The sequence below is a fragment of the Syngnathus acus genome, chromosome 20, assembly GCF_901709675.1.
Source record: "Syngnathus acus chromosome 20, fSynAcu1.2, whole genome shotgun sequence".
Taxonomy (NCBI): domain Eukaryota; kingdom Metazoa; phylum Chordata; class Actinopteri; order Syngnathiformes; family Syngnathidae; genus Syngnathus; species Syngnathus acus.
The window spans coordinates 1,954,481-1,981,310 of record NC_051104.1 but is presented as its reverse complement, the minus strand read 5'-3'; the positions used below and the strand labels follow the sequence as shown (position 1 = coordinate 1,981,310).

The following is a 26,830-nucleotide window of genomic DNA, read 5'->3' as shown; positions in this document are numbered from 1 at the left end:
CGAAGGTGACATTTTCATAGCCTTAACTCATAGTTTCCATAGAAACCAGCCCAGATTTGAGGACTGGTTGAAGGCTACGTAAATTTGGACACCAACTGATTTCCTCCTGTCCAATTTTGAATTGAAGAACGAATCGAAGCCTTTATTGCGAAACAGTGCACGGGAGTAATTTACTTCCGGGTCTGGTGTTTTGTTTTGGTGTCTTTAAAAACAGGGGGAAAAAAGATCGATCCAATGTTGTGATAGGATGAGCGACGAGCACTACTTGGAACTTTGTGACAATCTTGTCCACTTTGAAAACGCTTCGAGCGTCAACAATGTTTTCTTCGATGAAGCCAACAAACAGGTCAGCTTCCATTAACATGAGTTTAGGGTGGCGGCTTGCCGAGTCAGCTGACCGCCGGCTGGCAGAAACAAAAGCACAAAACAAAAGAACAATGTGTTTTCCGGATCTATGATGTGCTTGAGTTGGTTGCCCCAAAAGTATACTGATGGAGGTCTCGTGCTGCCTTCAGGTGTTCGCGGTTCGTTCAGGGGGCGCCACGGGTGTGGTCGTCAAAGGTCCGGACGACAAGAGTTCGGTTGCCTTCAGGTGCGTCATGTGCACTGGGACAAACTGACAAATATTCCTTTTTTTTTTTCGTTGTTATGATGACGTCGAGGAGAACAACCTTTACATTTGAGTTGTGTGCAGGATGGAGGACAAAGGTGAAGTCAAGTGCATCAAATTCTCCATTGGGAACAAAATCCTGGCTGTGCAAAGAACGTCAAAGTCCGTGGTGAGTTTTTGGGATCAGTTCCCTCGTGTGTGCGTACAACGCACTGACAATTTTCTCAATCCGCCGCTTCCGGGGAAATGAATGGCCTGTCTTTCAGGACTTCATCAATTTCATCCCCGACTACCCGCACACGGAGTTCACGCATGAGTGCAAGGTGAGCCGCTCACACCAAGCGACTGATCCCGGCCAGCCTCTCTGACATGTGTGTCGTGCGGCTTCAGATGAAGAACGCAAACCTTCTGGGCTTCTGCTGGACCAGCTGGAACGAGATTGTCTTTGTCAGCGACCAGGGCATTGAGTTCTACCAGGTAGCTCCGCCGCCGTCGCCGCGCACCTGTCAGGGCCCGGCCCCGCCCACACACGGCGTGTCACGTTCAGGTGTTTCCCGACAAACGCACCGTCAAACTGCTCAAGAGTCACAGCCTCAACGTCAACTGGTACCAGTACTGCCCTGACACCGCCGTTATGCTGCTGTCCACCACCGTGCAGGCCAACGTCCTGCAGCCCTTCGCCTTTCGGGTCAGAACGCACGACAACAAACGGCGCCTGCCTGCTTGCGAACACACACCTTGGCGCTGCATTTAAGTCTCTATTTGTGTGTGTGTAAATAAGGGTGGGAGTGTGTCCAAGATGTCCAAATTTGAAATCGAGTTGCCTGTTGTCCCAAAACCAGCCAAACTCAGCCTGTCTGAGAGGGATGTTGCCATGGCGACCATGTAAGCGGCTTCTCTGTGTGCGTTTGCCAATAAGACACAATAATCTTGGTGTGTGCGCGGGTTGTAGTTATGGTCAGTTGTACGTGATGTACCTGAAGCATCACTCCAGGAGCGCCAACAGTCCCAGCGCTGAGGTGGTGCTCTACCACTTACCAAGGTGATCACACACACACACACATCTCTTGACAGTGTTAAATGTGAAGATGTGTGCACAGGGAGGGTGTGTGCAAGAAGACACACGTGTTAAAATTGGACACAACCGGAAAATTTGCTCTCAACATTGTGGATAACCTGGTGGTGGTCCATCATCAGAGCTCTCAGGTGGGTGGGCGGGTGCGCGTCGGGCAAAATTCCCAAATAACGCCATCGCCCGCGCGCGCGTTTCAGACGTCACTGATGTTCGACATCAAGTTGAAGGAGTCCGACGGCGCCGTCAGCACGCATCGGCCTGTGCTTCCTGCTCGTTCCATACAGCCTTGTCGTGTCCCGCTTTCAGGTACACGCAGGCACACACGCATAACAATTGTCATAATTGACGATATTTCACCTGTGTTGTTTGAAGGTCCAGCAGTGGTTCCGTCACAACTTCCTGTCCCGTGTCAGTTGTGTATCCTTCCGATGGATATATGCGTGTGCGCACGTGCCGGTTTGTTGTCAGACTTGACCGCCGCACAGACTCGTCTTCATGGAGTGTCTTCCAGCCTGATATCATCATCAGCGCCAGTGAAGGTCTGCTAAACACGTGCACGTGCGAGCACACGCACACACACTGATTGAGGATGGATCGGTTGATTGACAGGTTACCTGTGGTATCTCCGCGTCAAGTTAAGTCCGACAGTCAACATGCTCCAGGACAAAAGTAAGCTGATGGACTTCCTGTTGCGCCGCAGCGACTGCAAGATGGTCATCCTGTCCGTCTGCTCTCAACGTACGTCTGGCGGTCTCGCTCGTTCTGCATTGTAGCGGTTTGATGCTAATGTGCCGATGCTAACATGCGCGTGTAGTGGTGGATAGCGATCAGCGAGCAAGTCTCCCCGTGGTGGCGAGCGTCTTCGACAAACTCAATCAGGTGTACAAGGAGTTCTTGGAGGCGGAGCAAAGCTACAGTGCGGTGAGTGAGGGCGTGATGGGCGTCGTGTCACCAAAAGGGGAGGAGTCAACTGATGCGCGTGCGCCTTTGCAGGCCGTGGAGGCGGGGCCCACGCGCGGCGGGATTGTTCACAAGCGACCAGTCAGAAGCCAGGCGGTCATCGACCAATCGGACATGTACACGCACGTCCTGTCGACCTTCACCGAGAGGAAGGTACAGATGGCAAAACGTTTCCGCCATCTTTGGTGCCGAGGTTGAGCCAGTTTTGGTGTATGCTTGCAGGGCGCCTCCCACAAGTTGACCATCGCCGTGTTGATGGAGTACATTCGCTCGCTCAACCACTTCCAGATCGCCGTGCAGGTCGGTGATGGTCAGGTGAGCGCAGGCGCGCGACTCCAGCCAGGGATTGACTGACCTTGTCGTCACGTCAGCATTACTTGTACGAGTTGGTCATCAAGACGCTGGTGCAGCACAACCTCTTCTATATGTTGCATCAGTTCCTGCAGTATCACGTCCTCACCGACTCCAAACCGCTGGTGAGTCACGAAGGGAAACGCGAGGGCACCCGTCCGGTTTTGTAAGCTGGCGTAGCCGTTAGCATGTCACTTGTCCACCTTCACGTGACTTCTTTCAGGCGTGTTTGCTTCTGTCCTTGGAGAGCACCTACCCGCCCGCTCATCAGCTATCCCTCGACATGTTGAAGGTACTCCTCCGCAACCCCCTCATCATCTTCACTGTCCAATGACACGCTCCGTTTGTGTACAGCGTCTGTCGACGGCCAATGATGAGATTGTGGAGGTTCTGCTGTCCAAGCAGCAGGTTCTGGGCGCTCTCAGATTCATCCGCAGCGTCGGTACGTTAACAGCTTCCTGCCCTTGAAATCATATCTGCTCAATGGCCCGGACTTGATCACAAGAGGTCACTTGAAGGCTGACTAATTGCTGTGTATGTGGCAGGCGCTCACGACAACATGTCCGCCCGAAAGTTTCTGGACGCCGCTCGTCAGACAGGAGACGACATGTTGTTCTTCACCGTATTCAGGTCATTCCAGCAGAGGAACCAGCGCCTCAGGGGAAACCCGGCATTCAACCCCGGTCAGTGCACATACAAAGCCCATATAGCAGAAACGATTTTGCCGCCCGTGTCTCGTCGTCGCTGCTATAAAGGGCCACTTAAGTGAGGTTGCATCATTTCCTGCCAGTGTTCAATGTGTGTGTACCTGCAGGCGAGCATTGCGAGGAGCACGTGCTTCACTTCACGCAAGTGTTTGGGGACCAGGCGTTGATGAAAGCGGCCACCGCCTGACTACCATCAATGTAAATAATTCTTCAATGTAAGCAATCGGTCACATGAAATAAAATATCAATGTTAACAATCCTTCGCATGAAATAAAATATCAATGTAAACAATCTGTCAAAGTGGAATCTACTTCTTGTGATATGCAAATATAGATGCCAAGAGACAGGATAAGGCGTCGGCGGCGTTTTCAACCTTTATTTTGACTTTTCATTGATGACTTCTTCCACTTGTTGCGTGTATATGTGTGTTCACAGTCAAGTGCTGGCGTGATTGATTGACAGTCGACATGAACTCCGAAATCAAAGTTTGCATCTCAGGAAGCAAAACAAAAACAATTTGAGAAGAACCCTGAGAGCATCATCATTTGTTTAATTAATGACGTGTGTATGTGTGTGTAGAAATCATCAAGCACATTTGATTAAACATGCAACCCCCCCAAAAAAATCTATCCTAAAAAGTCACCCGGAAGAAGAGAAAAAAAAACATAAAATAATAATAATAAATGTTCATGTTCACAGTTTGACAGAACAATTTGATGATTAAAGCTTTTTTTTCTCCTTGGATTATTCTATTGCTCGTCTGCAACCCGGCCAGCTGCGTGTGCGCGTTGCAACTTGATGACACCACTTTCAAAGTACGCCTGCCAATCTTCAGCCTCACATTTGATTGACTTGAATAAACTTTCAAACCTCAACTTGGCATTTTTAATTTGACTCGACTGGACTTTGCTTCACGGCAGAACATCCACACGTGCACACGCGCGCACACCCGGGAGCCAAATAAATACTTTTAAGAAACGATACGCACGGCTGAGCACACGCATAAGTCATTTGTGTTTTTTTGGAGGGGGGGGATTAGCATTAGCCTGCTGCTACTGGCAAACCTTTTGGATGGACTGACACTCAGCAATGAAAACAAGTGCTGACCATGTCCAAATATGCAAGCAGTACTATTAGAGTAGATGTACTCTCTGTAGTAGTACTAGTATAGTAAGGCTAGTAGTAGTTAGTAGTGTCCATCCAGTTGGAGCAGTGAAGTCATGATGACATTTTGAGGCAAAACGTACTAAAGAGCCCCACCCCCACTTAACAAAACGTCAAGTTGAATCCAGTGACACATGCTAGTGTTAGTAACTTTCATCCCAGAAAGTTTTTTTCTCCCCACATGCATTTGATTGTCTTAGACGCCACTTACAAAACAAAGAGTTTGAAATTGAAGAAGTCATGCTTATTAATGTGGACTCAAATGTTTTACCGGGGAGAAGTCTTGTTAGCGCTGTTTTGTGGCAAACACGTAAATACTTATAGCAGACTCGCTTAGCCTGCCGTCTTAGCTTGTTACCTGGCCTGCTTTGCTCAATTAGCAATGTCAAGTCTGAGCTAAGTTAACAGTTGTCACGTGTTGTGTTCTACTGATGTGTTAGCGCTCGCTGGTCAGCGTTAGAAGGCCGCGGAGAAGTAGTGTTAACCCTCATGAAGCCGAGGCGAGGCCGAGCTAAATGCTAAAGCTAATCACTTTTTGTGCGCTGAGGCCAATTGCACGAAACGGACCAGCGTAGCCAAAGTGAATGAGCGGACGCACAAGCGCTAGCTGCGCTCAGTTGTGCCGGCTAACAATCAGCCAACTCGCTAGCGCACAGGAAGACATGATTGACAGTGTTGAGGTAATTTGGACCCGGATTAGCGCCAACGACACAGGGCGATCGATCACGCGCACAGACACACAAAACAAACTAACTACAATTTCATTTGTTCACTTCCAGACTAAAAAAAAAAACCCAACACCAAAAAGTCAAACAACAAAAGTCAACTGAGAAGTCCTCGCACACAAGCTGAGGTGTGGCGGCGGCAGTTTGTCCGTCCGTCATCTTTTCCAGTTACAAGAAGTGTCACGTGACACGTGTCGGCCATCTTGATCTTCTTGCTGACAAAACAAAGTTAAAAAGCTATAAAAAGATGAGTAGTAAGGCACTTGTTAATGTTACGGCGTCTTGCACACGCTCAGTCCACGCCCACCAGGGGAGGCTCTCCATTGGCCAGCGTGTGATCCAGAGTCGGCGGGGCTCGGAGCTCCAACAGGCCTTGAAACAAAGCTTGGCCAGGGAGCTCTTTGGAAACGTTGGAATCCGACACCGCGCCGGAGGCCGATTGGCCGGGAGGCGTGTCCTCCAGAGGGGTTGCACCAAGTTCAGGTGTTTCCTCGGGTGTGGCACCAAGTTCAGGTGTTTCCTCGGGTGTGGCCTGGACGGGCTCGCCTCCGACGGGCTCGCCTCCGGCGGGCTCACCTCCGGCGCGCTCGCCTCCGGCGGTCTCGCCTCCGACGGGCTCCGGATCGGAGGCTCGGGCCTCATCCAAGTCTTTGGCGCACTCGCTCTCAGTCTCGGAGGGCGGGCAGGCTTCGGCGGGCGTGGGGGCGTCCCTGTCGCCGTCCTCGCTGGGCGTCTTGGTGTGGATGCGCTGGTGGCGAACCAGGCTGTGCTTGAGCGTGAACGTGCGGTCACACGTGGCGCAGCGGTAAGGCCGCTCACCTGTGTGGGGAAGATCGCATGGACATGTTTTCTTATTGTGTGAAAAAAAGTGTGTGTAAAGCAATTAAGCAGTTTGGGAATTATTTCGAAAGGGCTTCATTAGTTCAAAGTATGTTTAAAGCTCCTTTTTATATGCACACGCAGTGTGTGTGGGGCTAAAAAGGCAAAACTTTCAGAAATAGGGTCAGGCTCAAGAACTTTTTTTTGGCACGTGTGTGTGTGCGTGCGAGGCCTACCGGTGTGCGACCGCATGTGTCTGGTGAGGTCCTGCAGCGACCAGAATCGTTTGGCGCACACATCGCACGTCTTCTTCTTGCGTTTGTCCACAACGCCAGTGGCGGCGTCTGCAGTGGCCGATTCTCCGCCCTCTGGGCTTTTGGCGTCATCACGCTCGTCGTCCGTACGCTCGCCGTCGTCCTCGTCGAGATCGTAATCACTTTCCGGGGCATCGCTTTCACCGGGCCTCGCCGCTCCTCTGCCATCCTCCTCGTCCTCTTGGCTCTCGGGCTCCTCCTCGCGTTTCTCCTCGTCGACCTCCGTGGCCGCCGCGGTTCGATTCTCCTCGTGGGGCGCCTCCAGGCTCAGGTGCGCCCTCTCGTGGCGAGCGAGAGTGGTGGCGTAGCGAAAACTTTTCCGGCACACTCGGCAGATGTGCTTCCATTCCGGCTGAGGCTTGGCGGCGGCCGAAGGAGCGTCCGTTGTGTCCGCCGGGGGGTCGGCGGTGGCTTCTTCCTGAGGGGCGGAGCCCGGGGTGGGGGCAGGACCGGGGGCCGAGTTTGACAGTTTGAAGTCGATCAGCTTGGAGCCAAAGTTCAAGTCCAAACTTTTGTTGCTGTGACAGTCATCGTCGTCGTCGTGATCGCACTGAAACAGACAAATGGTAAGTCCACGATTGTCCTTCTCCTATGTCCGTGTCGTCAAGTCAGCTGTGGGACTGGCGAGTCATGTGCCGGGTTACCTTGGTGCTGGGCGAAGCTTGCTTGGATGCATCAGTCGAGGTCTCTGCTGATCCCTGCTGGTGCGCAAGCTCAGGACCTTGCTCAGGGCTCGACTCGACTGTGCACACCACACGCACATTGGTGATGATGTCATCGGGATCGTTAATGAGCATTCAGGGGCAGGGCACTTACCCGGGCTGGCCTTGTGGGCGGTGCTCAGTGGCGTGGGCTCTTCCTCCTTCTGCTCAGAGGGCGTGTCTTTGAGGGCGGCGGGAGGTGTGTGGCCGAGTGGTGACGAGTCACTGGCCAGCTGCTCGACGTCAGACTGACTCTCTAATGGGCAAAAAAAAGCGTGCACAAGTGTGACAAGACCAAAATGATCTCACTGCTTAGGGAATCGCTCTCCACGCAACAGCTAAGTGACACAATTGAAAAGGACCATTTAGCCACTACAAAGAAAATCTTTGTTCATTTATGTTGTCCGCCAAGAAGGCGCGAGCCTTACCGGCACTTTCGTGCGAGCCCTCGTCACTTTCTTTCTTGGCAAAGATGCCATTGCGCCTTAGCGTGCGATTGGTGACACCGTGCTTCCGCAGCAGGTGGCGCTCGCAGTTGGACTTGGTGGAGAAGAAAGCGTCGCAGCGCGGGCACGGGAACGGCTTCTGGCCTGAGGACGGACAGGCGGGGAGGCAGGCAGGTGGCGCCGCCGTTAGCATCGGCGGCGACACGGGCCGGTGGCGCGTGACGACCTACCGGTATGCGTGAGCATGTGCCTCTGCAGCGAGCTGGCCCACGGGAAGACGCGAGGGCAGAAGGGGCACGTCATCTTTTGCACCGAGTTGGAGTAGGCGTTCTTCTTGCCTTTGGACTGAGGAAGCAACGCCGCCGTCTTGGCTTCCTCTCGTGGTCCCGCCTCCTTGTCGGCGCCTCCTCCAGCTCGCTCGCCGTCTGCACGCGTCACAATGTCTCAACTACATGTGCAACAATCGGCCACTCTCCAACCACTGGTGTGCGTGTGTGAACTCTGACCTCTGGGGGCAGTCTTTGGTGCGAGTTGGTTGGCACCGGTCTGCAGGAAGTTGGTGAACTTGTTGGCGTCGGTGTTGGCGAGCATCTTCTCCACGCTGGCCAACTCACCGCTGGACTCCAAGTCCACGTCTAGCACGCTCGCCTCCTTGCCATTCTTTTTGCGGTTCCTCTTCCTGCACAATCAAATTTAAACTAAATGAAAGTCATCTGCCTCAGATGAACCAAATTGAGTTTAGTTGTTCTTGTAGGCTTTTCCTGACATTTTTTGCTTTCTGACGGTTCATGATTCCCTGCACCTTGTCTAAGGCCGCAATTGCGACTGAGCAGCGTTGGACCTTCTTGAATTATGGCCAAGAAGTCCTATCGCGCTTTCAGTGGACCGGGACAAACCGGGCGTGCCAGCTCTCGCTTGTCGTCCCCAAACATACAAATTCAAAGGAATGAAAAGAAATGGCAACCTGGCACTGTCATCACCCGGCGACTCCAGGAGGACGGCGTTGCCCGGAGGGTCCGAGGGCGATTCGGACGTCGGCTGAGGTTTGGCCTCCGCCTCCCTCTTCAGCAGGTCGGGGGCGGCGGACACCGAGTGGATGATCTGCGCGATGGACGCCAGAGGGGGGAGCTCCTTGACGGAGGAGGCGGGCTTGGGTAGGAGTGGCTTGAGGCGTTGTGGGCGGGGGGCAGGGGGAGGGGTGGAGTCAGGGGGGAAACGGTAGACCCCCAGAGGCGAGGCGGCCACCGTCTTGTCTTCGTCGGCCGCGTCGCAGCCCATTTGCTCCGTCTTGATCTGAGGCCGCTCGGCCACTTCTCGCCGAAGTCGTTTGCTGGGAACGGACAGGTCCATGGGCTGCTCCAGGGACGTGTCCGGGGTGGGGCGCTCCAATGTGGGGGACGCACTCTCCACTTTGATGCCCACGGACGCCGTGTGAGCGCCGCTGCGCCCTTTGGCCGAGAAATCCAGGGGCTGGTCGAGATCTTGATGATAGGCGGTTACGTCCTCAGTCTTGACCGGCTGGATCCGAGCAGGCCCGTCTGAGGAGAGAACCGCGTTGACGTCGGCGGCGGGCCGCATGGTGGCGATGTGCTCTTCGATCTCGCGCTCCTGGACTTCGGGGTGCTGCTTGAGAAGATGGTGGATGCAGTTGCGCTTGGCCAGGAAAGCGGCGCCGCAGCGCCGACACTCAAAAGGTTTCCTCTGGCAGCCGTTGTGTGTTCGCAGGTGGATCTGCAGGGCCCGGTACGTCTTCAGGTCCTCGCCGCAGTAGCGGCAAGTGGCGTCAGCAGCGCTGTGTCCCATCTCGACGTCGGAGGGCGGGAGGGCCGAGACTGCGGCGGCAGCGGCGGCGGCGCTTAGGTTGTTGGATGCGGCGGAGAAGACGCACTTGATGTTTTTCTCAATGTCCTTCCTGGACGTCTTGCCGTGTTTCTTGCGGAGGTGTCGCTCGCAGTTGGCCTTGACGGTGAAGGGGTAATGACAGACACGGCAGATGTAGGGCCGCTCGCCGCTGTGGGTGCGCAGGTGGCGAATGAGCGTGGCTTTGTCGGGCGCCACGTAGTCGCAGATGTTGCACTGGTGGGGCAGGATCCCCAGGTGGAAGCGCATGTGAGCCTGCAGGACGCCCGAAAAGGAGAAGACCTGATCGCAGAAGCGGCACGGGAAGGAGCCTTTGGCGGAGCCGGCCTCGGCGTTGACCACGCCTGCCGCTTTGCCCGCCGCTTTCTTCCCGCCGACTCCCGCGTCTTCGTGCGCGGCGGTGGCGGCGGCCGGTGGGGAGGACGAGGAGGTCGTCTTGAAGAGAGCTGGCGCGGGTGGCGGCAGGCCAGGACTGATGCAGCCCAGTGACGCCCGCTGGGAGCTCTGCAGCGGAGGCGGCGTGCTCACAGTCAAACTGGAGCGCGGTGTGACGGGGGGCTTGGCTTTCAGGGGCGGCATGGCCTTTTGGGTCTGGACTTGACCTGTGTCACAAAAGCAAAAATATTAGCAAGGTTGACTTACGGGGCTTTTTCAGGACTGAGGCATTCATCATTCTAACGCACGAGCACCCACCTCGACCCGCAGCGAAGCCCGGCCCTTTGGCCAACGCGGGGAAGCCCAGCCCCATTTGATTGGGCGCGGCAGCGGCCACTTTGAGGATCTGCTGGATGTCGGCAAGCTCCACCACGCCGCCCACTTCGCCCGGTTTGACGGCAGCGGTGGCAGCAGCGCCGTCGGGCTGAAGGAGGAAGCCTGCTTGGAAGGGCTGCAGGGACAGCAGGCTGAGTGCTTCCCGCTGCGATAGACCCTGCAGCGTGGACGCGGTGGCAGCGGTGCCGCCCGACTGCTCCAGCAGGGGGAGGCGCAGCGTTGTCAGCCCGCCCAAGCTCACTGTCGGAGCTCCCGACGGAAAGGCGGGCTCCTGGGGCTCCACATGGATCACTTTGATGCTTTCCAAGTGCGCCTGGTGGATCTCGTCCTCTGTGGGAATGCGCTTCACCTGGGGGGCACACCCGTTTTGTTCCTTTTTTTTTTTTTTACTTTTTTTTGCCACACTCACACACATTCACACCGTCATATGCGAGAATCGAACTCACGGTGTCGCCACACAAGACAAGCAAGTGCACCCCTACACCATCAGCGACTCCCTGCACACCCGATGTTACGCACAGGAAGTGGTCGGTCACCTAAGCTAACATTGCTATGTTGTGTAATTTTGTTGTCTTTCCGAGACACTTGGCAGCTCCCGGCCAATCTTCAGAAGACGCGTTTTATTATTCACTATTATTCACTTATTTGGCTTCAACATCCCAAAATTTGTATGGGTTTATATGCATGACGTTCGGTTACCTTGGAAACGTGCTGGAGTCCCAGCGCCTCCATGAAGTGGGACTGCGGTGAAAGCGGGACGTCCTGGGCGTCGTCCTCGCCTTCCCGGAGGCCGTTTTGCACGGCTCCAGCTGCTTCCTGGGCCGGGACATCTGAGTGGGTGACACTCTTGTGGAGCTCCAGGGCTGAGCGCAGCGGGAAGGCCCTGTCGCAGGTCTCGCACACGAAGCGGTGAAAGCTGCTGATGCAGCGCCGGAGGTTGGTCTCGCACCACACCTGAAGCGCAAGCAGCCACAGGAGACATGGCTCAGCCAGCGAACGCGCATGGGAAGCCCCCCTGCCCCTTTCTGTGGCGGCGGCCCAGCTGACCTGCGCCACCCGGGCAAACTTCTTGCAGGAGAAGTCGACGAAAGCCAGGTCGTTGAAGCCGGCCGGGATGGACGGATTGTTCTGGATGAACGGTCGGCCGCTGGGGTCTTGGGGAAGGAGCTTGTGGACGCCCGCATTGTGACGCAACAGGCCGCGGTGGGTGCGGAACGAGAGACAACACAAGTCGCACCTGCGAGCCACCACAAACGGGCAAACTTGTATGCAAACTTGTGTCCGTGTCTACTTGTCTGTGTATTCGTGTCTACCTGAGCGTGGTGTCGGGGTGCGTGTCCATGTGCGCGTCCAGCTCGAGTCTCCCGCTGCAGGTCTTGAAGCAGATGGGGCAAGGAAGTGGTCCGCGGTCATCACCGGCCCGCACGCCCACCGCCGTCTTGTGTGTCATCTGTGGCGGCAGTGACGCCCCCTCCTCCAAGGTCGCGTCCTCAGTTGCCTGGGTGACATCATTATTCAGCACCGCCCTGACGATCCACCTGACGGGCCACTCTTACCTTCTTGGCGGGCGGCTCGTCGGCGCCCTCGTCTTCCAGGCCTTGGCGGCGCTTGACAGACGGACGGCGGCGCTTGGTGGGCGACGGCGGGCTGAGAGCAAGGAGGCCGCTGGCGGGGTCCTTCTCATGGATCTTCATGTGTCTGCATGACGGGGACACAAGCTCCAGTTAAAATCACGAGTGTGATTTTGTTTAACTAGGTTATCGCCGGTGCTGCAGCAAACGATCCCGCTTTGCATTTTTTTTTGTGGTGAGCCGCATTCTTGGTTTTGAAATCCCAAGTCAATAAACATGTTCAATTTACGTAAAAAAAAGTGAACCGCAAAACGAAAATATGGATATGACGACAAGAAGAAGTTCAGATGAAGGAAGGAGGGGGGGAAAAGGAAGCATCCAAAGGAGAGAGCGCTATTCATAGGAGGAGCCAGGCGGGCTGCAGGCTGGGCGCCAAGTTACGAGGTCCTGACAGCAGCTGACGGGGAAGAACTTGATCCACCAATCAGGTGAGAGGATCGAAAGAGGAGGAGAAGAGGACCAAAACGCTCAACGCTCCAGCCACCAATCAAAGGACAGGAAAGGCGCTGACTCAGCGTGTGCGCGGCTGCTCGTAAAACACGCCCACACATCATTCTTCGTCCACATGAGACAGGAAGTCAAAAGTAGAAGTTGAGCAACAAATGAATGAAAGTTCCTAATCCACATCAAGTCTTCAGTGCCCTCTGATGGACAAGATGTGTACTACTGCACGCCAAAGATCTTCGTCTTCACACACGCTCTCTCGTTCCAAATTGAATCTTTGTTGCATTTATTTTGTCAGTTTGTCACAGTTCGTGTGTCCAACTCTTGCTCAAGAAACTGCCATCCCCCCTCCCCACATCTCTCTCACGCAGACATGCAAGCACACACACACACACACAAACACACACACAGTGCTGCAGGGATGTGTTTAAGGCTGATAAACGATGGGCGTTGCTGTGTGTATGTGTGAGATGGGGACAGATGGTTTAAAGTGTAACTTCCTGAACATGCACACAGACGCGCACACTGCCACACACACCAGTGAAGTGTAGGATGGCTTAATGGCCAACTTCCCGCTACGGATGCCTGCGCCTGCGCGTACCTGTGCATGTTGCCGTTGGTGGTGAAGGTCTGCGCACAGACGCTGCACTTGTAGGGCCTTTCGCCACTGTGCACCAGCATGTGGCGATCCAACGACGACGCTGAGCTCAAACATTTGCCGCATATGCTGCACGAGTGGTCCGTCGCGCCCGCGTCGGCATTGTGCTGAAACCAAAACGCATAGGCGCCGGTGAGGACGACGTCTGCCGCAGTGTCGCGCAGGCGTACGCAGCAGTCGGCCACCGTGTGGCGCTACCTGTCTGATGTGCATGGTGAGCTGATGCTGCGACTGGCAGCTCTTGTCGCAAAGCGGGCACACGTGGGTGGCGTGATCGTCTTTGGCGTCCTGACGACAGAAACAAACCGTCACGTCAACTGGTGACCGCGGGCTGAGGAGCGGGACGGCGCCGCCGACCGGGCTCACCTGGCTGCGTCGTATGTTGCGGCCCGGCGGCGCCCTCGTGGCTAACAACGGCGTGGGCACCTTGCTGGGGGAGGGGCTACAAGAAGAACAAATAAGTCACGCGCAAAACTGGCAAAACGATGGACTCCTGTGATTTTCAAAGGGGACACACTGGCTCCCTCTAGTGGGATGCAAAAGAAACACTCAAAGAAATGATTGCGTTTGTATTGACCTGGGCGAGGGTCCCGGAGTGACATCACTTCCTGTGTCGCCTCCTCCGTTAATGTTGCCTGTCGCTGACATCACTGCTGACATCATGGCGTTGATGGAGGACAAGTCTCCTCCACCGCCGACGCCTCTATCGCCGTTCTGGAGGCTCTGTGGGCTCTTGTCCTCCTCCTTGGCGCCCTCAGGTGCATCTGGGAAGGTGGGCGGGGTAACATTATGACAGGTAAACACTCACAATAGTATGGATGGGACGCTTTCAACTCCAGAAGCCAATTACAAAGTAAAGAACAAATTGACGCTGGCCACAACGTTCACCTTTGATGTTATTGATGTTACTCTCCTCCACTGGCTCCACCTCTTCACCGTTCATCACTGAGTTGACTCCTCCCCTTTCCTGTTCCTCTGTGGCGTTTTCCATGTCTGCACGCACACACGCACACACACACACACACACACACACACACACACACACACACACACACACACACACACACACACACACACACACAAGGTAAATAAACCTGTCACATGACCATCATGTAAGGTCAGGGAAAGCCACCACGAGATGGCGCCTGCTTTTGGTCAGCCACACGTGCTCATGACTTTCAAAATTAAAAGGTCATAAGGAACAAGTTAGAGGTCACATGTTTTAGTGATCAGCAAGGAGCTTGCTTGGCCCTGAGCCTACTCGAGCACAGGGGACATTTTACAAGCGGACCCTCAGCACACCTGTCCACTCAAAACATGCACATGCACACACACAGTAAGTTTGGCAACAAGAGGAGGCAGAGGAGAAGAAATGATGACCATTTCCTGTTTAGCTTCCCCCACAGGAAGACGCTCTCCAGAGTTGGCCACTTCCTCTTCCAGCAAAGCTTGTGTGTGTCTGTGTGTGTGTATACACACATTCCATATTGGAAAGTTGAACGTTTTTTTTTTCTCCACAAAACAGAAAACTAGAACATTAATTTCTACACATTTCTATTCAATTAAAGAGGCTTACACATGCACACATTCAATTATTTCCCCTTTTAATCCCAGTTCTCATTCCTTGTTTTAGGTGCGTGAAAGAGAAATTCGGATTGTTGCTGACAACTGCCACAACGTGTATGTGTGTGTGTGTGTGTGTGTGTCCGTGTTGCATTTCCACTGACCTGCTTGTGTCATGACAAGGCAGTAGCAGGTGTGCACACACACACACACATGCGCACACGCACATGTCCCAGAATTGTTTTTTACATTAGCATCATTCGTCTTCAGACAGACGCACACCCGCCCGCACACCAAAGTGTCACTATTGGCTGCTGAAGTGCTCCGGCAGCAGTTTTTACAGCCGGCTGAAAACGAACAGCAACAGATGGTTGCAGGAGGAGCAGGCGGGGGATGAAGAGGAAGATGGAGAGAGCATGAAGGAGATCAGACATGGTTGTTAGGCGGAAGAAGAGGCGCTAAGAGGATGCCCTACTGGCTGTTTTGTTGAAGGCCCTCGCGATGGTTTTGCGCATCTGCCGCAATCCGTCAGGTGCTGGCGTGCTGCACCTGCGCCAACACGTAACACCGCTGACAGCTAAGCTCAACACTACAACATGTGGGCAAAGCATGAACTTGAAAAGCGACAAAAAAGCAATTTGGGTGAGTTCAAAACTTCTGGGCGAAGCAGCAAAATGCAGCCGTTTTGAGCCATATCTGGGGGCGGAACATGACATCACAGTTGCTCGGGTAGCGACCAATCCCGGCTCAGCTTGCGAACGTCACATGACCCAACTCCGAAAAACAGGTGATGTCTGTACAGCCGACAGCAAGTGGCAAAATGGCCGCCGCCAGAGATGGATCCAAACGGCTACATTTTGCCGCTTGGGACGTATACCGGCAGGCTATTCGTATGCCGTTTTGCCATTATCACTAGCAAACTACGGCTAAACTAAGTGATTGTTTGAAACTTTTTTTTTATGTAACGTGACGTAGTCAGTGTCTGTGTGGGGACAGAGTCGATGGGCTGCCGTGATGTTGGGTGTCAGCTAACAGTCTGAGTTTAGCATCAGACGTGGGGGAGGGGAGGATCCGGTGACCATATGTTGACTATTTATGACTGCCTAACTGTCCTCCTCCTCCTTCTTCTCGCTCTCCATCTCACACAACATGGCACCCACACAACACACACACACACTAACACATTCCTGTCCACATTCCCTGGAAACGGCCACAGGGGCCTCACTCCGCTCAAACGTTAACTTTTCCGGAGCACCTTGGACCCATCCTTGTTTTGTTAGCCACATTAGCATTTGATGCTAACAGGGCCCTGAGTACGCTACTTTGAACGCAAAACTTTATCCTATGAGAGTGCAGCACAAATGGCGAGGCGGTCTGCCCTGGATGGGTCACGTTTGGAGAAAAAAGGAGAAGTAGCGAGACGAGGAGGACGTGTATGAAAGCGCTAGTGTCTCCTGGCAACAGGAAGTTGACACTAAGAGGAGTCACAGGAGATCGTTTTGCTTCTTCCACCTCACACTCAGCTGCCGGCCACCATCCTCCACACTCGCACTCTACTTGTAAGAATGCAAACTGCACACGTTGGGGCTTTCTGCTCCATCTCACCGGCAACTTCCTCAACTCCTCCTTTCCTCCTCCCCGTTGAATCATCTCCCTCTCTGCCTCCCCCCCTCCCCCCCGCCTCCATATTGTTTTCTAGCTTACACATTGCCGCGTCTCTTTGTGCATGTGGAGTTTGGAGCCGGAGTGATAAAGTCTTGAGATATCATCAGACCTGTGTCAACTCCGCGAGGCAGCACGGGGCGGGGCGTGGGGGTGCAAAGGCCCACTTGATGAACCAACCGGTGTGGAAAATGTCTGCCAGCTGTCAGCCAATCAGCTCGCAGATTCCTTCACTCTGCACGCTCACACTCATCCTGTCTTTGCACGCGCACGCACACGTGTGATAGCGGATCGGAAAGTGGTGGTGATGCAAGGAAAAGTCTGAAATCAATTAATTGATGAATCAACAACTTATCCAATCTCAAATGAATCGACAAAAAAGCCATTGTTGGATGTTAGAGCCAACATTTAATTCACCAAATGAATTGATAATTAATATAAGCATCGTTTGATGTACTACTCCAGCCTACGTGTGTGTGTGTGTGTGTGTGTGTGTGTGTGTGTGTGTGTGTGTGTGTGTGTGCCTTGTGAGCCGATGAATGGAAGTAGGTGGAGCCAAACAAGCCTGTAAAAATCAAGCAGTGTGACGGGGGGGAAGAGGGCGGAGCCAGCCACTCACATTTAACTAAGGAGAGACAAGAAGGGCAGGGCACGGCGGGGCGGGGCACAAGCACGCTGGCAGTGGCAGAAGGCGATGGAGGGCAGGAATAATTTGAACAAATATTTACCTTCAGAGAAAGGCTCACTTGCTTCTTTGGGATGCGGCTCCGCGACCGCTGCTCACACTGCGGGAAGAACAGACAAATGTGTCAGTACAACACAAACATATACAGGTGTGAAGACACACCCAGGGGGCGTGGCATGACCAGAAAGCACCACCACAACAGATAAAAAGTCCTTTATTGATGATTTTGTTGAACACGTGACCACAAAGCCATGAACGAGACAACAACGCTGCTGGGTTAGACGGCCAACCGGAGAACGCAAAGACGATAATCTGGATGGAGGGATGGAGGGCAAGTGGAGAGGATGGATTTGGGGAGGAGAGCGAGATTAAGAGCTTAGCGTCGGGCTAATTACAGCACGTCAAGATGGACAAAAAAACATGAGGGGCATCTTTACGCTGACCTAAGTGGCTAGTCACTAGCTTGAAAAAATAGTGACACTCGTGTTGAGGCTAGCCGCTAGTGTGAGGAAAGTGAGCCTCACGCTAAGCTAAGCGGCTAGCCTCGAGCAAGAGAAGCTGCTGCTGACGACAAGTTTGGACTTGATTCTTAGCAGCGGCACGACGAGCGCAAAAGAACAATGTATTGCTCTTGTTCCCTAACTGGTAGAATGTCTTCAGGACAGCATGTGATGCTAACACCAAAAGCAAGGATGTTGTGTATGCAAAGTGTTGTTAGAAGGAGAAGTCTGCTCATGACAAGAGGAGAGAAAAGCCCCTCCCCCCCCTCTGCTGAGTGTTCAGATGGCCGCAGGTTGCACGATGCTGCAAAGTTGTAGTACCAGGAGGAGATTAGGAATGTTGTTGGGATACACCAGGCCAGCACGGACATGCCAGACACACGCGCGAGGAGGAGAGAGGAAGGAAGGAAGGCAAGATGAGGTGAAGAGAAGAAGGAAGATGAAAAAAGGGATGATGGAAAGATGGGAGGAAAATGCAGAGGAAGCTGAAGCAAGGAAGGAAAGATGTGAGGAAAGAAGCACAAATAAGAAGGTAAGATGAAAGAGAACGAAAAGAAAGAAAAAAATGACCAAAACAGGAAAGAAGGGACATTTCCACATCATCAACATCATCATGTGCAGCAAGTGTGGGCCGAATAGCGAGCGGGAGGAACGGAGCGGCGCGATTCACGAGAAGAATCCGGTCAGACCAGTCAAACGGCGTTGGAGTTGCGCTGCGGACGATTGGCTGATGCGACGCCCCGCCTACAGCAAGTCTGCCTGTGATTGGCTCACGCACACCAAAGCATTGTCTCCTGGGGAAACTTCAAAACTATTTGTTTCTCTTGGAACCACGGCTCCCAGTACGTGGATGCCGACGTTTCTTTTTTTAAAAACTTTTTTGGCCAATCAGATTTCAGCCTCGACGTGTCAGTAAAATATGATCGCATTTCAAACTCGCCGTGCACACTAAAACAATGTGTTACAACAAAATTCAACTCGTAAAAACACCTCTGTAGTGATCCGACCACATTGAGTGTTGAGCGCGTCCCCACTTGACACTTACCCACAATACATCCTTCTCTGACAGCGGCACCACAAACACAAAGTCAACTTATCAAGTGATGGATGGATAAAGGGCACCTGATAACGTTGGTCATTAAAGACCAGCGCTGATGTCATCGTTAGCATCATCAAGAGGTGGCCGACGTGTCGCTTGCTGTATGACGACAACACGTGTGCGCTGGCACCCATCGTGCGGCCTTCTGTCATTACGCACATGGCGCGACCGTTTGCGTGTGTGTGTGGGGGGGGGCTACACGTTGAGCAGCTGTCTCGCTCTCACGCACGCCGACAGGTGCCGTAGACAGCCTCGACGCATGCCGACGGATGCTAACAGGTCCCCTCCGACATAAATCTACTCCAGTGCTTGACCTTTTTCATCAAAGCAAGACAATTGTGAAAAGCTTTCTATTTCATAACTGGAATCACACGCTAAAAGATGCTAATGTGTCTGTGCCATCACGCCCATGTTTGTCAACAAAGCAAAACGGCATCTTCACCAAATTCACGGCTCGACTTGATGCGGGGGCCGCACAGCTGCACGACAAGGCACACATTCAAGTTCGACAGCTGCCACAAAGACGCCGCCTGCGGATACGCAAGCACAATCAGCGTGTGTGCGCATGACTGTGAGCACACACGACATCAGCACGAATGTGTGTCATCCACATGGACATGAGAGTCTGCAGGGGGCGCTGTTACTAAACATGTCAATCATTACAGGCCGGGCGGTCATGGCACTTCCTGTTGGACCTTCAAAGCAAACAAAGATGCGAGTGGGAGTCACTGATTGCTGGCACCATGAGTACGAGTTCCGCATATGACGGTGTGCATGTGACCAAAACAAAAACCAAAAACAGAAAAACGCAAAGATGCGCTAACAACAAGATGGAGGATGCGATAGTCACTTGAGTTGCCCTCCCTTCTTGTCCATCCTCACTTCCTCTTCCTGTTTGCCCGCCATCTTGTCTTTGAGCGAGTGGCCACGCAAGTACGAGGCGGCGCTGTCGATTTTGATACTACATTTTCTGACGGATGTTGCCAACCAAGCCAGTAAGCCAATCAACATTCAGTTCTGTTCCTGCAATTTTTTAAATTGACAATTTGGAAGTCATAACGAACGGCTGAATTGAAGATTAGCATCATCAGCCTTTACGTGATGTCTTCCGAAATGTGGATATTTTTTTCTCTCCTTGTTCATCACCTCACATTGCTGTCAAGTGAGTCATCTGAAAAAAATACGTCAATTATGTTTTGAAATCTTTGTGACAATACAACACACATCAATCTAGCCCCGCCCCCACACCGAGACCAAGATGAAGTGACGACATCGCTTATCAGCGCCGCAGAGTTGCTGAAACAACACGCTGGCATCCTTCACTTCCTGTCTGAAAAGGAAGCGGGAAGTGTCGGGGACACTCTTTGTTTCTTCTTCTCGTTTTCCCCCCTCCCCACCCCAACATGCCAACTACATTACCCACAAACCCCTGCTGCTGCCAGCTTCAGTCAAGATGCTTGCAAAGAGAAAAAAAAAGTTCTCAAGGAGGATGCAACCGTCTTAAAGTGAGCGCGTTACAACTGGCCTCAGTGTGTGTGTGTGTGTGTGTGTGTGTGTGTGTGCGTGTGTATGCGTGTGTGTGTGCGCTGGGGCGTGGTCGCAAACCAGGATTCAGTTAGGTAAAAAAAAAAAGCTCTGTGCGCCTCCAGGCAACACACACTCTTTTGCCTCTGTGTGTGTGTGTGTGTGCGTGTGTGAGAGAGAGAGAAAGAGAGAGAGAGGAGAGAGAGAGATCCCCTTGGGAGGTCAATTGTAATTTGGACAAAAAGTTGAATGGCGTTTGTTTGCCGCACCTACAGCATAACACCTGAGACCACACCCACTTTCACACGCGTATACACACACACACACACACACACACACACAAAGACCCCCTTTGTCTCACTCACATACATATACATAGGGCTCGTTGCCGAACTAAAAAATGTACATTACAAAGAACGGCATTGAGTACGTCTCACCCACGCACGCTTGCTATAATATTGATTACGAAAAGTGTAATATGTCATCCCATGACAAAGAGGCAACGTTGTCATCGGTCCCAGTCGCAACTTATAGCGTCGTGGCGACATCGAAAACGTAAGCATCGGCGTATGTGCGCGCGTGGAGTGTGGGGGCATGCTGGGCCTGTCTGTGGTTGCCATGGTAACAAGGTGTGTCCCGTGTTTGTAGAACAAACAATGGTACCTTTTGAGTGGAGGGAGGGGCTGCATGTGCATGCATTCCTCTTCTTTTCTGCCTGCGTGTTCATCACTGATGTCGCCAGCAGACGTGTGTGGGAGATTAGCGAGCAAAAAGCCGATTAGGCTATTTGAGTACAACAAGACAATCAACAGGTGACACACCGGTGGCAACCCCGCTCAATACATCCAATCAATCGATGGCAAAAAAGTATCCAGAAGGTCCCTCCCTTCCTTGCGTTCGCTCACATCATTAACCTTGCCAAGGCTCAGCGTAAGTTTAGCAGATAGCGACGCAAAGGTTTCTGCTCAGATGACCTTTCAACCTCACTCTGGTGCCCATCTTGCCGTTGGGACAATTTCATTTAGAATCAAGTGTATGTTTCACTCGTGCCGTCAGCAGCCAGCTGCTAAAGGTGTGAAGTCAGCAGCGGCCGGCGAGGGGGAGGAGCAGGGAGACTGGATGCTACTTGACGAGCGCTACGACTCTCTGCCGCGCCTCCGAGCCCAGCGGTTTGACTCCCTGGGCCGGAGCGGGCGAGTCGCATGGAGGTCGGACCTGTTGCGCCGGATGCCTGACGCGCCACAAGCTCGGTCGCCGCGCTGGGGCGTGGCTCCACGGCAGTGCCGATAAGCGGCGCTGATACACGCCGAGGAGCGCTCACCTCCCGCCACAGCAAATCAAGACGTATTTACCGCCGGGACAAAGTCCGAGCTGTGAAAGAATGTCAGAGTGGACGAGGGGGGAGGAGGAGGGGCCAGCTCAACTTGATCTGTTTGCTTGAGCAACGGCGGCCATATTGACCACTGTCAACTTTACCCGCGACTGGCTTCACAAACACATCTTTATAGAGTGTACCTTGAGAGTTCCTAAAATGAGTTTTGTTTTGAACTTTCAGAGACATACTATTGGTCTGGGAGCTTCCTGCACATTTTGTTACAATTTAAAAAGCTGCAAGCTGCTGCACCTCCTGAAGAACAAATTAATACAGAGGTTGTTTTGAAAATGAAAACCAAGGCGGCTTTTGATGCTGTGTGGTATTGTGGGTGCAATGTATCTTGGGATGCGTTGCTTCTTTAGCGACTTTTCATAGTGGCGCAGAAAGGCCACGCGATGAAATCTTCGCTTCCTGTTTAGACTGCATTTCCCTTTTCCTTTCATTCCTCCTGATGTTGCTTGTGGATTTGACTTTGATACTTGTGTGATGGCTTGAGTGTTGTTAGCATCGCTAAAAGAATTTATTTTAGAATTGCTTGGTGGCCTCTAGAAGGTTTGCAATGTGGCAGGTGACTTCTAGAAAGTTTTTAAACCTGATTGCATCAGTGGTAGACTTTGAGGGTTGCAAATGGTGAGTGCATCACCTGTTGCCGTGACGACATCTAGCTGACACAACGGATCACAGAAAAAGAAAAGACTTAAGGGGGGAGCAATGTGTTCCAGGCATATAAAAAAAAAAAGACGCTGATGAGCCATTTGCTCCGACGTGTCACAACCCGGGGGCCCCACCTATATAGTCCCCCCTGCACCCCCCCTCCCACTCAACCTCCTCCACACTTGGTTGCCTGCAACACTCATGAAACACAAGCGCATGGATGCAGGAAGTTATTTGCGCTTTCTTCATGTTTGGCCTAGCCTGCACCTTGCACTCCTCCTCCCCCGCCTCCTCCCCCCTCGCCATCTTCCCTCACCCGCTAGGGGGCTGTGGGGCTGGGATGAAACCTAATCTTATCTAAAAAAAGGCACCTCTATAAATAGCGTCACACACACAACGAAACACCAGCGGCAGCTAGCATCTATACTTTTGGCCGTTTGTCAGCGCCTTTCAAAGAAGACCAGTTAAGTTAGACATCAAGCTCGTAGCGGCGTTCACGTGATTCCCGGCGTGTGTGTTAACATGAGGTTAATGTGTAAACAGTGAGTGTCTCAGAGGGACCATGAAAGCTTTTAATTAGCTTCTTCACTTTAGTCCCCACTGACATACACAGTGGACTGAAACTATTAACACACACACACAGGCAGGCGCGCACACACACACACATAGAGCAATGTGACGTATAATGGAGTGGATGCGCTTTAAGTCCCCACTGAAAGAGTGGGCTGTGGCATGTAGCCCCGCCTCAAAGTTGAAGGGTTCCAATTAGGGCAGTAACAATTAAGTCATTGACATCGACTGAAAACAATTTGGTGTGAATGTGAGCGCAAATATTGATTCAAACGGCGTCTCCTTGAGCCCAGCGAATATTTGACTCGCGCGCGCTCACAATGCAGGAGGCGGCAGCGGCGCACAAGACGCTCTTTGTGCTTTACGTATGTTGGACAACATGACGGCGAGGCCCGCCTCTAGGCCAGTCAGAAGGAAGCATCCTCTGGTCGCCACGGCGCCCAGGAATTCCCAGCGCTTTGATGTTTTAATTGGCGCTCCTCCCTCCCACACGTGCGCATGCAAAGAGACAAAGTGTGCGGCACCAGTGGACGGGCAAGTTAGAGGGCGAGAGGTGGAGACAATCATCTGTCTGCGGCCCAACGCGACTCTGCTGACTTTGTTAGCAACAGTGGAGGAATTCCATAGAAACAGCTCAAAATGTTTTCGTATCAGAGCGTCACTGGAATGCTAACATACTAGCTTCTGTGGAACAATTCTGGAATCGTTTCAACATGTCAGAGGGTGACTTCTAGAAGTCTAGTTGCGTTTTTTAACATCAGCAAAAAAACTTCTAAACCATTTGAGTGTTAGCATCAGTAAAATACTTCTGGGAGATTTTGTGGATGCCAACATGTGTGCATCAGTGCAAGAATTCCAGAAGCATCTCAACATCAGTGGGTGACTAGAAACACGTGTGTTCACATCAATACAAGACTTCTGGGAGGTTTGAATGTGTGTTGGAAAAAGTGGAAGACTTCTATTTTAAATATCTCAACATGTTTTAGCAGCTCTGGACAACTTTCAGTGGGCAGCTAACATGTTAGCATTAGTGGGAGAATTCTGGAAGCATCTCAACAAACATCAATTGATGACGTCTGTAGTTTTAAAAATCTAGTTGCATCTCAATGTTTCTAAACTGTTTAAACTGATCACTATTATTCATCTTATTTTCTTGAGTCATGCGTTATGTCAAACATCCCTTTTGCTGTCCATCTGGACACATAATCGCCATCTTCATTGTCATCATCAACTTCATCATGAGAGCAACAACCTAACATCACGATCCTAACACTAACAGAGGTCCAAACAACCTTCACTCCTGCAGCACATATAGACATGTTAAATTCATAACTTAAAAAAAGCACAAAAAATCCTCGCCGTGACGTCACAGGCATCATTTTGATGTCGTGTTCTAACAAGTTAACTGCAAAGTTACCGAGGGCGGTTGCAAAAGTCCTTCTCAACTTCTTGCAGCTGTCAATCATTGACTCACTCAGATAAGACACGCCGGTGACGTCATGACGCCTCACACACGGCCAGCATCCTCCTCCGCGCAAAGCTAAGCTAGGCTAAGCGGCCAACGAGCTAGTCGAAGTCAAGATGCCTGAAAGAGTGACGAGCACGCGCGAATCAACGTGCAAAGTCAACGAGGAGGCTGTGCGCGTGCGCGTGTGCGAGATGGTAGCGCGAACACGGGGGGAGGGGGAGGATGCAACAGGCGTCACGTCAACGGAGACGCTAAAAAGTGTCGAAAAGGCGTTGAAAAAGTGAGCAAAGCACCACAAAAGCGACGCTTTCCGCCCCCAATGGCGACATTCGACGGCTGGCCGTCGCCTCGGCGAATTTTACACGATAACGAGGCTCACTTTCTTGATAAATTTGTCTGGGCAAGGTCACAGCACCACTGTACAGCTAGCAGCTGTTAGCCACGACGTGAGCGGAAGCGGAGCCCGTGTCCCTCCAAAGTACAACAGCAGTGCAAGATGAGAGAGGAGTTCAGTATACATGGTTGTACGAGAAAAGCTATTAAATGTCATTGTTTTTAAGTTTCGTAACTAACGTGCACCTGTAATCATATTAGTGTTGTTACGGGATGATGAACGGCTAAAGTACGCGAACATCGTCAGATCACACATGCAAGACAAACGACGTAACCCGAGCAGCAACGACGAGTGACATCCTTGCTATGCGAAAGCAAAACGTGTCAAATGTGACTCAAGGTCCCCTCAGAAAGTCCACGATTCGAGCGTTTCTCCAGGCCCGAACTCAACAGGTGGCTTTACTTTGAAAGCGACTGCAGGACGCCGGCGCTCTGCTTGCCGCTGGCCTTACGGTGGCGTTTGCTAGCTTTACACATGGCCACTAACTAAGTGACTGGCAAACAGCGAGGCTCCGACCAAAGTGCACCCGAGATATGGATGCTCGCCTCCGGCAGCACTTTGACCCCACCCGTACCGCCCTCCCCGCGGCTAAAAGCTCTCGACGACGACCCCCTGCACCCCCAACCCTTCCCAAAGTTTGTCTCGAGAGTGCGAAAAGGCTCGAACGAGCTTCAAAGTGAGGCGAAAGAAGGAGGAAGGGAGCCAGCCGCGCTGAATTCCACCGCTTGGATGCGCATCAAACTAGGAAGCAACGCGGGGAGGGAGTCGAAATGCTCGCTCGCCATCTTAAAGTTGACTTGGCACACGGCAACAAGACAACAAGCAGCCGACAAGTCACAAATAACACTCGTCGAACACCAAGCGCCTCGAAAAAGCAACAAGAGCAACACTTACGTTGGACTTTGTTGGGGTTGGGCTGCTTTCGCCGAGACATCGTGGCGGCCGAGGATGACGATGAGGAGGATGACGATGAGGAGGAAGAAGATGAAGGCAATGACGGCAGAGAGGCTGCAAAGTTGATCCGAAGAGGAGACGAATCAAAATGGCGTTTCCGAAGGGATGTGCAAACTTGGACAAACTTTACTCCGGCTTCTCCTCCTCCTCCTGGTGCTCTTCCTCCCTCCCCCTCCTCTTCCTCCCCCTCCTCTTCCTCTCTCTCTCTCGCTTTCTCTCTCGCAAGTCACTCGAGTCAAAAAACTCGATGAAGATTGTTGTGTGTTCGAGTACGTCGGCCTCTCCTCTTCTTCCTCCTCCGTGTGTTTCTAAAGCCGCGCACTAAAGCCCATCACGTGTTTGTGTGTGTGAGTGTGTGTGTTGCGCGCGTGTGTGTGTCTCCAAGGGGACGTGGCCATCAAGCATCTCTGTGCACGCGCACGCTCGCGGGAGGCTTCTTCCTCCTTTGCGCGCACGCGCAGCCAACCAACTTTGAAACTGTCGCTTGACGAGTCGACTTTCGTCTACTCCCCCCCCCCACCGTGCCTCCCCTTCGGCTGCGGTGGCCAAACGAGCGAGCGCAGCATCCGAAGAGCGAAAAGTCTCGCGAGACCTTCTGCGAGAGGATGTGGACGAGTGGATGCTAACGCTCTGGCCTAACTTAGCTTAGCTTGTAGCTTAAAACTTAAGGAGCTTCTCGTGTTTGACAACTTTTAAACCTCTGAGTAATTAAAATCAACATTTTGTAGGAAATTATTGATAATTTAAGCCCTGGGAGGTGAGAAAACAATGTTGTATTTGTTAGTGTTAGGATTGTAAATAGTCAAATAAGTGAAATCTTTTGATAGTAAACCCATAATATCAGATGTTTGTTCTTCTTTACAAACAAACAATGTTTAGCTAAAATTGATTTGACTATATTAGTGTGTTTCATCATGCTTTTATTTAATTGATTCACTGTTACTTAGACATTCATTGTTTGTACTTGATTTGAAATAGTCGTCAACTAAGACAAGTTTGTGTGTTGCGATTTTAACAGAAAAAAATTGGACCAGAAGACATTGAACTAGTGTTTCTTAATACAAACATGCAATATATTTGACTGTTAGTGCGTCCCAGGGCGGCTCGGTGGTGCACTGGTTAGCATGACCGCCTCGCAGTTAGGAG

At 52.2% G+C, this 26,830-nt stretch overlaps 2 protein-coding genes across 5 annotated transcripts; one reads left to right on the top strand and one right to left on the bottom strand.

Moving 5' to 3' along the window:
• The first annotated feature begins 21 nt into the window (after positions 1 to 21).
• Positions 22 to 3,966, top strand: rmc1 (regulator of MON1-CCZ1). Its single transcript, XM_037279622.1, has 21 exons — positions 22 to 346; positions 516 to 592; positions 695 to 779; positions 877 to 933; positions 1,001 to 1,087; positions 1,158 to 1,298; positions 1,392 to 1,495; positions 1,563 to 1,652; positions 1,711 to 1,816; positions 1,883 to 1,991; positions 2,058 to 2,102; positions 2,171 to 2,224; positions 2,295 to 2,423; positions 2,500 to 2,606; positions 2,679 to 2,798; positions 2,868 to 2,945; positions 3,017 to 3,121; positions 3,220 to 3,288; positions 3,351 to 3,438; positions 3,542 to 3,679; positions 3,811 to 3,966. The coding sequence occupies exons 1-21, from the start codon at positions 248 to 250 to the stop codon at positions 3,888 to 3,890; spliced, it is 1,968 nt and encodes a 655-aa protein (XP_037135517.1). The 5' UTR covers positions 22 to 247; the 3' UTR covers positions 3,891 to 3,966.
• An 86-nt stretch (positions 3,967 to 4,052) lies between these two features.
• Positions 4,053 to 26,202, bottom strand: rreb1a (ras responsive element binding protein 1a). 4 transcript variants are annotated; one of them, XM_037279615.1, is made up of 21 exons: positions 25,625 to 26,202; positions 17,190 to 17,246; positions 14,125 to 14,229; positions 13,814 to 14,000; positions 13,603 to 13,678; positions 13,435 to 13,524; positions 13,180 to 13,343; positions 12,060 to 12,201; positions 11,817 to 12,001; positions 11,551 to 11,740; positions 11,203 to 11,457; positions 10,426 to 10,852; positions 8,837 to 10,334; positions 8,379 to 8,551; positions 8,103 to 8,297; positions 7,855 to 8,016; positions 7,542 to 7,682; positions 7,370 to 7,467; positions 6,648 to 7,275; positions 6,097 to 6,411; positions 4,053 to 6,066 (listed from the first exon to the last, which is right to left on the bottom strand). In XM_037279615.1, exons 3-21 carry the CDS (start codon positions 14,225 to 14,227, stop codon positions 5,885 to 5,887), a joined length of 5,211 nt encoding a protein of 1,736 aa, XP_037135510.1. In that variant the 5' UTR covers positions 14,228 to 14,229; positions 17,190 to 17,246; positions 25,625 to 26,202; the 3' UTR covers positions 4,053 to 5,884. The 4 variants fall into 4 exon arrangements, with proteins under 4 accessions (XP_037135510.1, XP_037135511.1, XP_037135508.1 ...); XM_037279616.1 differs by having other exon boundaries at positions 4,053 to 6,094; positions 6,125 to 6,411; XM_037279613.1 differs by having other exon boundaries at positions 4,053 to 6,411.
• Between the last annotated feature and the right edge of the window lie 628 nt (positions 26,203 to 26,830).

Coding starts and splice junctions, on each gene's coding strand:
- rmc1 (XM_037279622.1), top strand. CDS start 248: ATGAGCGACGAGCACTACTTGGAACTTTGTGACAATCTTGTCCACTTT. Junction 2,225..2,294: donor CATCATCAGCGCCAGTGAAG/GTCTGCTAAACA, acceptor GTTGATTGACAG/GTTACCTGTGGTATCTCCGC. Junction 3,122..3,219: donor TCACCGACTCCAAACCGCTG/GTGAGTCACGAA, acceptor GACTTCTTTCAG/GCGTGTTTGCTTCTGTCCTT.
- rreb1a (XM_037279613.1), bottom strand. CDS start 14,227: ATGGAAAACGCCACAGAGGAACAGGAAAGGGGAGGAGTCAACTCAGTG. Junction 12,002..12,059: donor ACGAGCCGCCCGCCAAGAAG/GTAAGAGTGGCC, acceptor GATGTCACCCAG/GCAACTGAGGACGCGACCTT. Junction 10,853..11,202: donor GACTCCAGCACGTTTCCAAG/GTAACCGAACGT, acceptor TGTGCCCCCCAG/GTGAAGCGCATTCCCACAGA.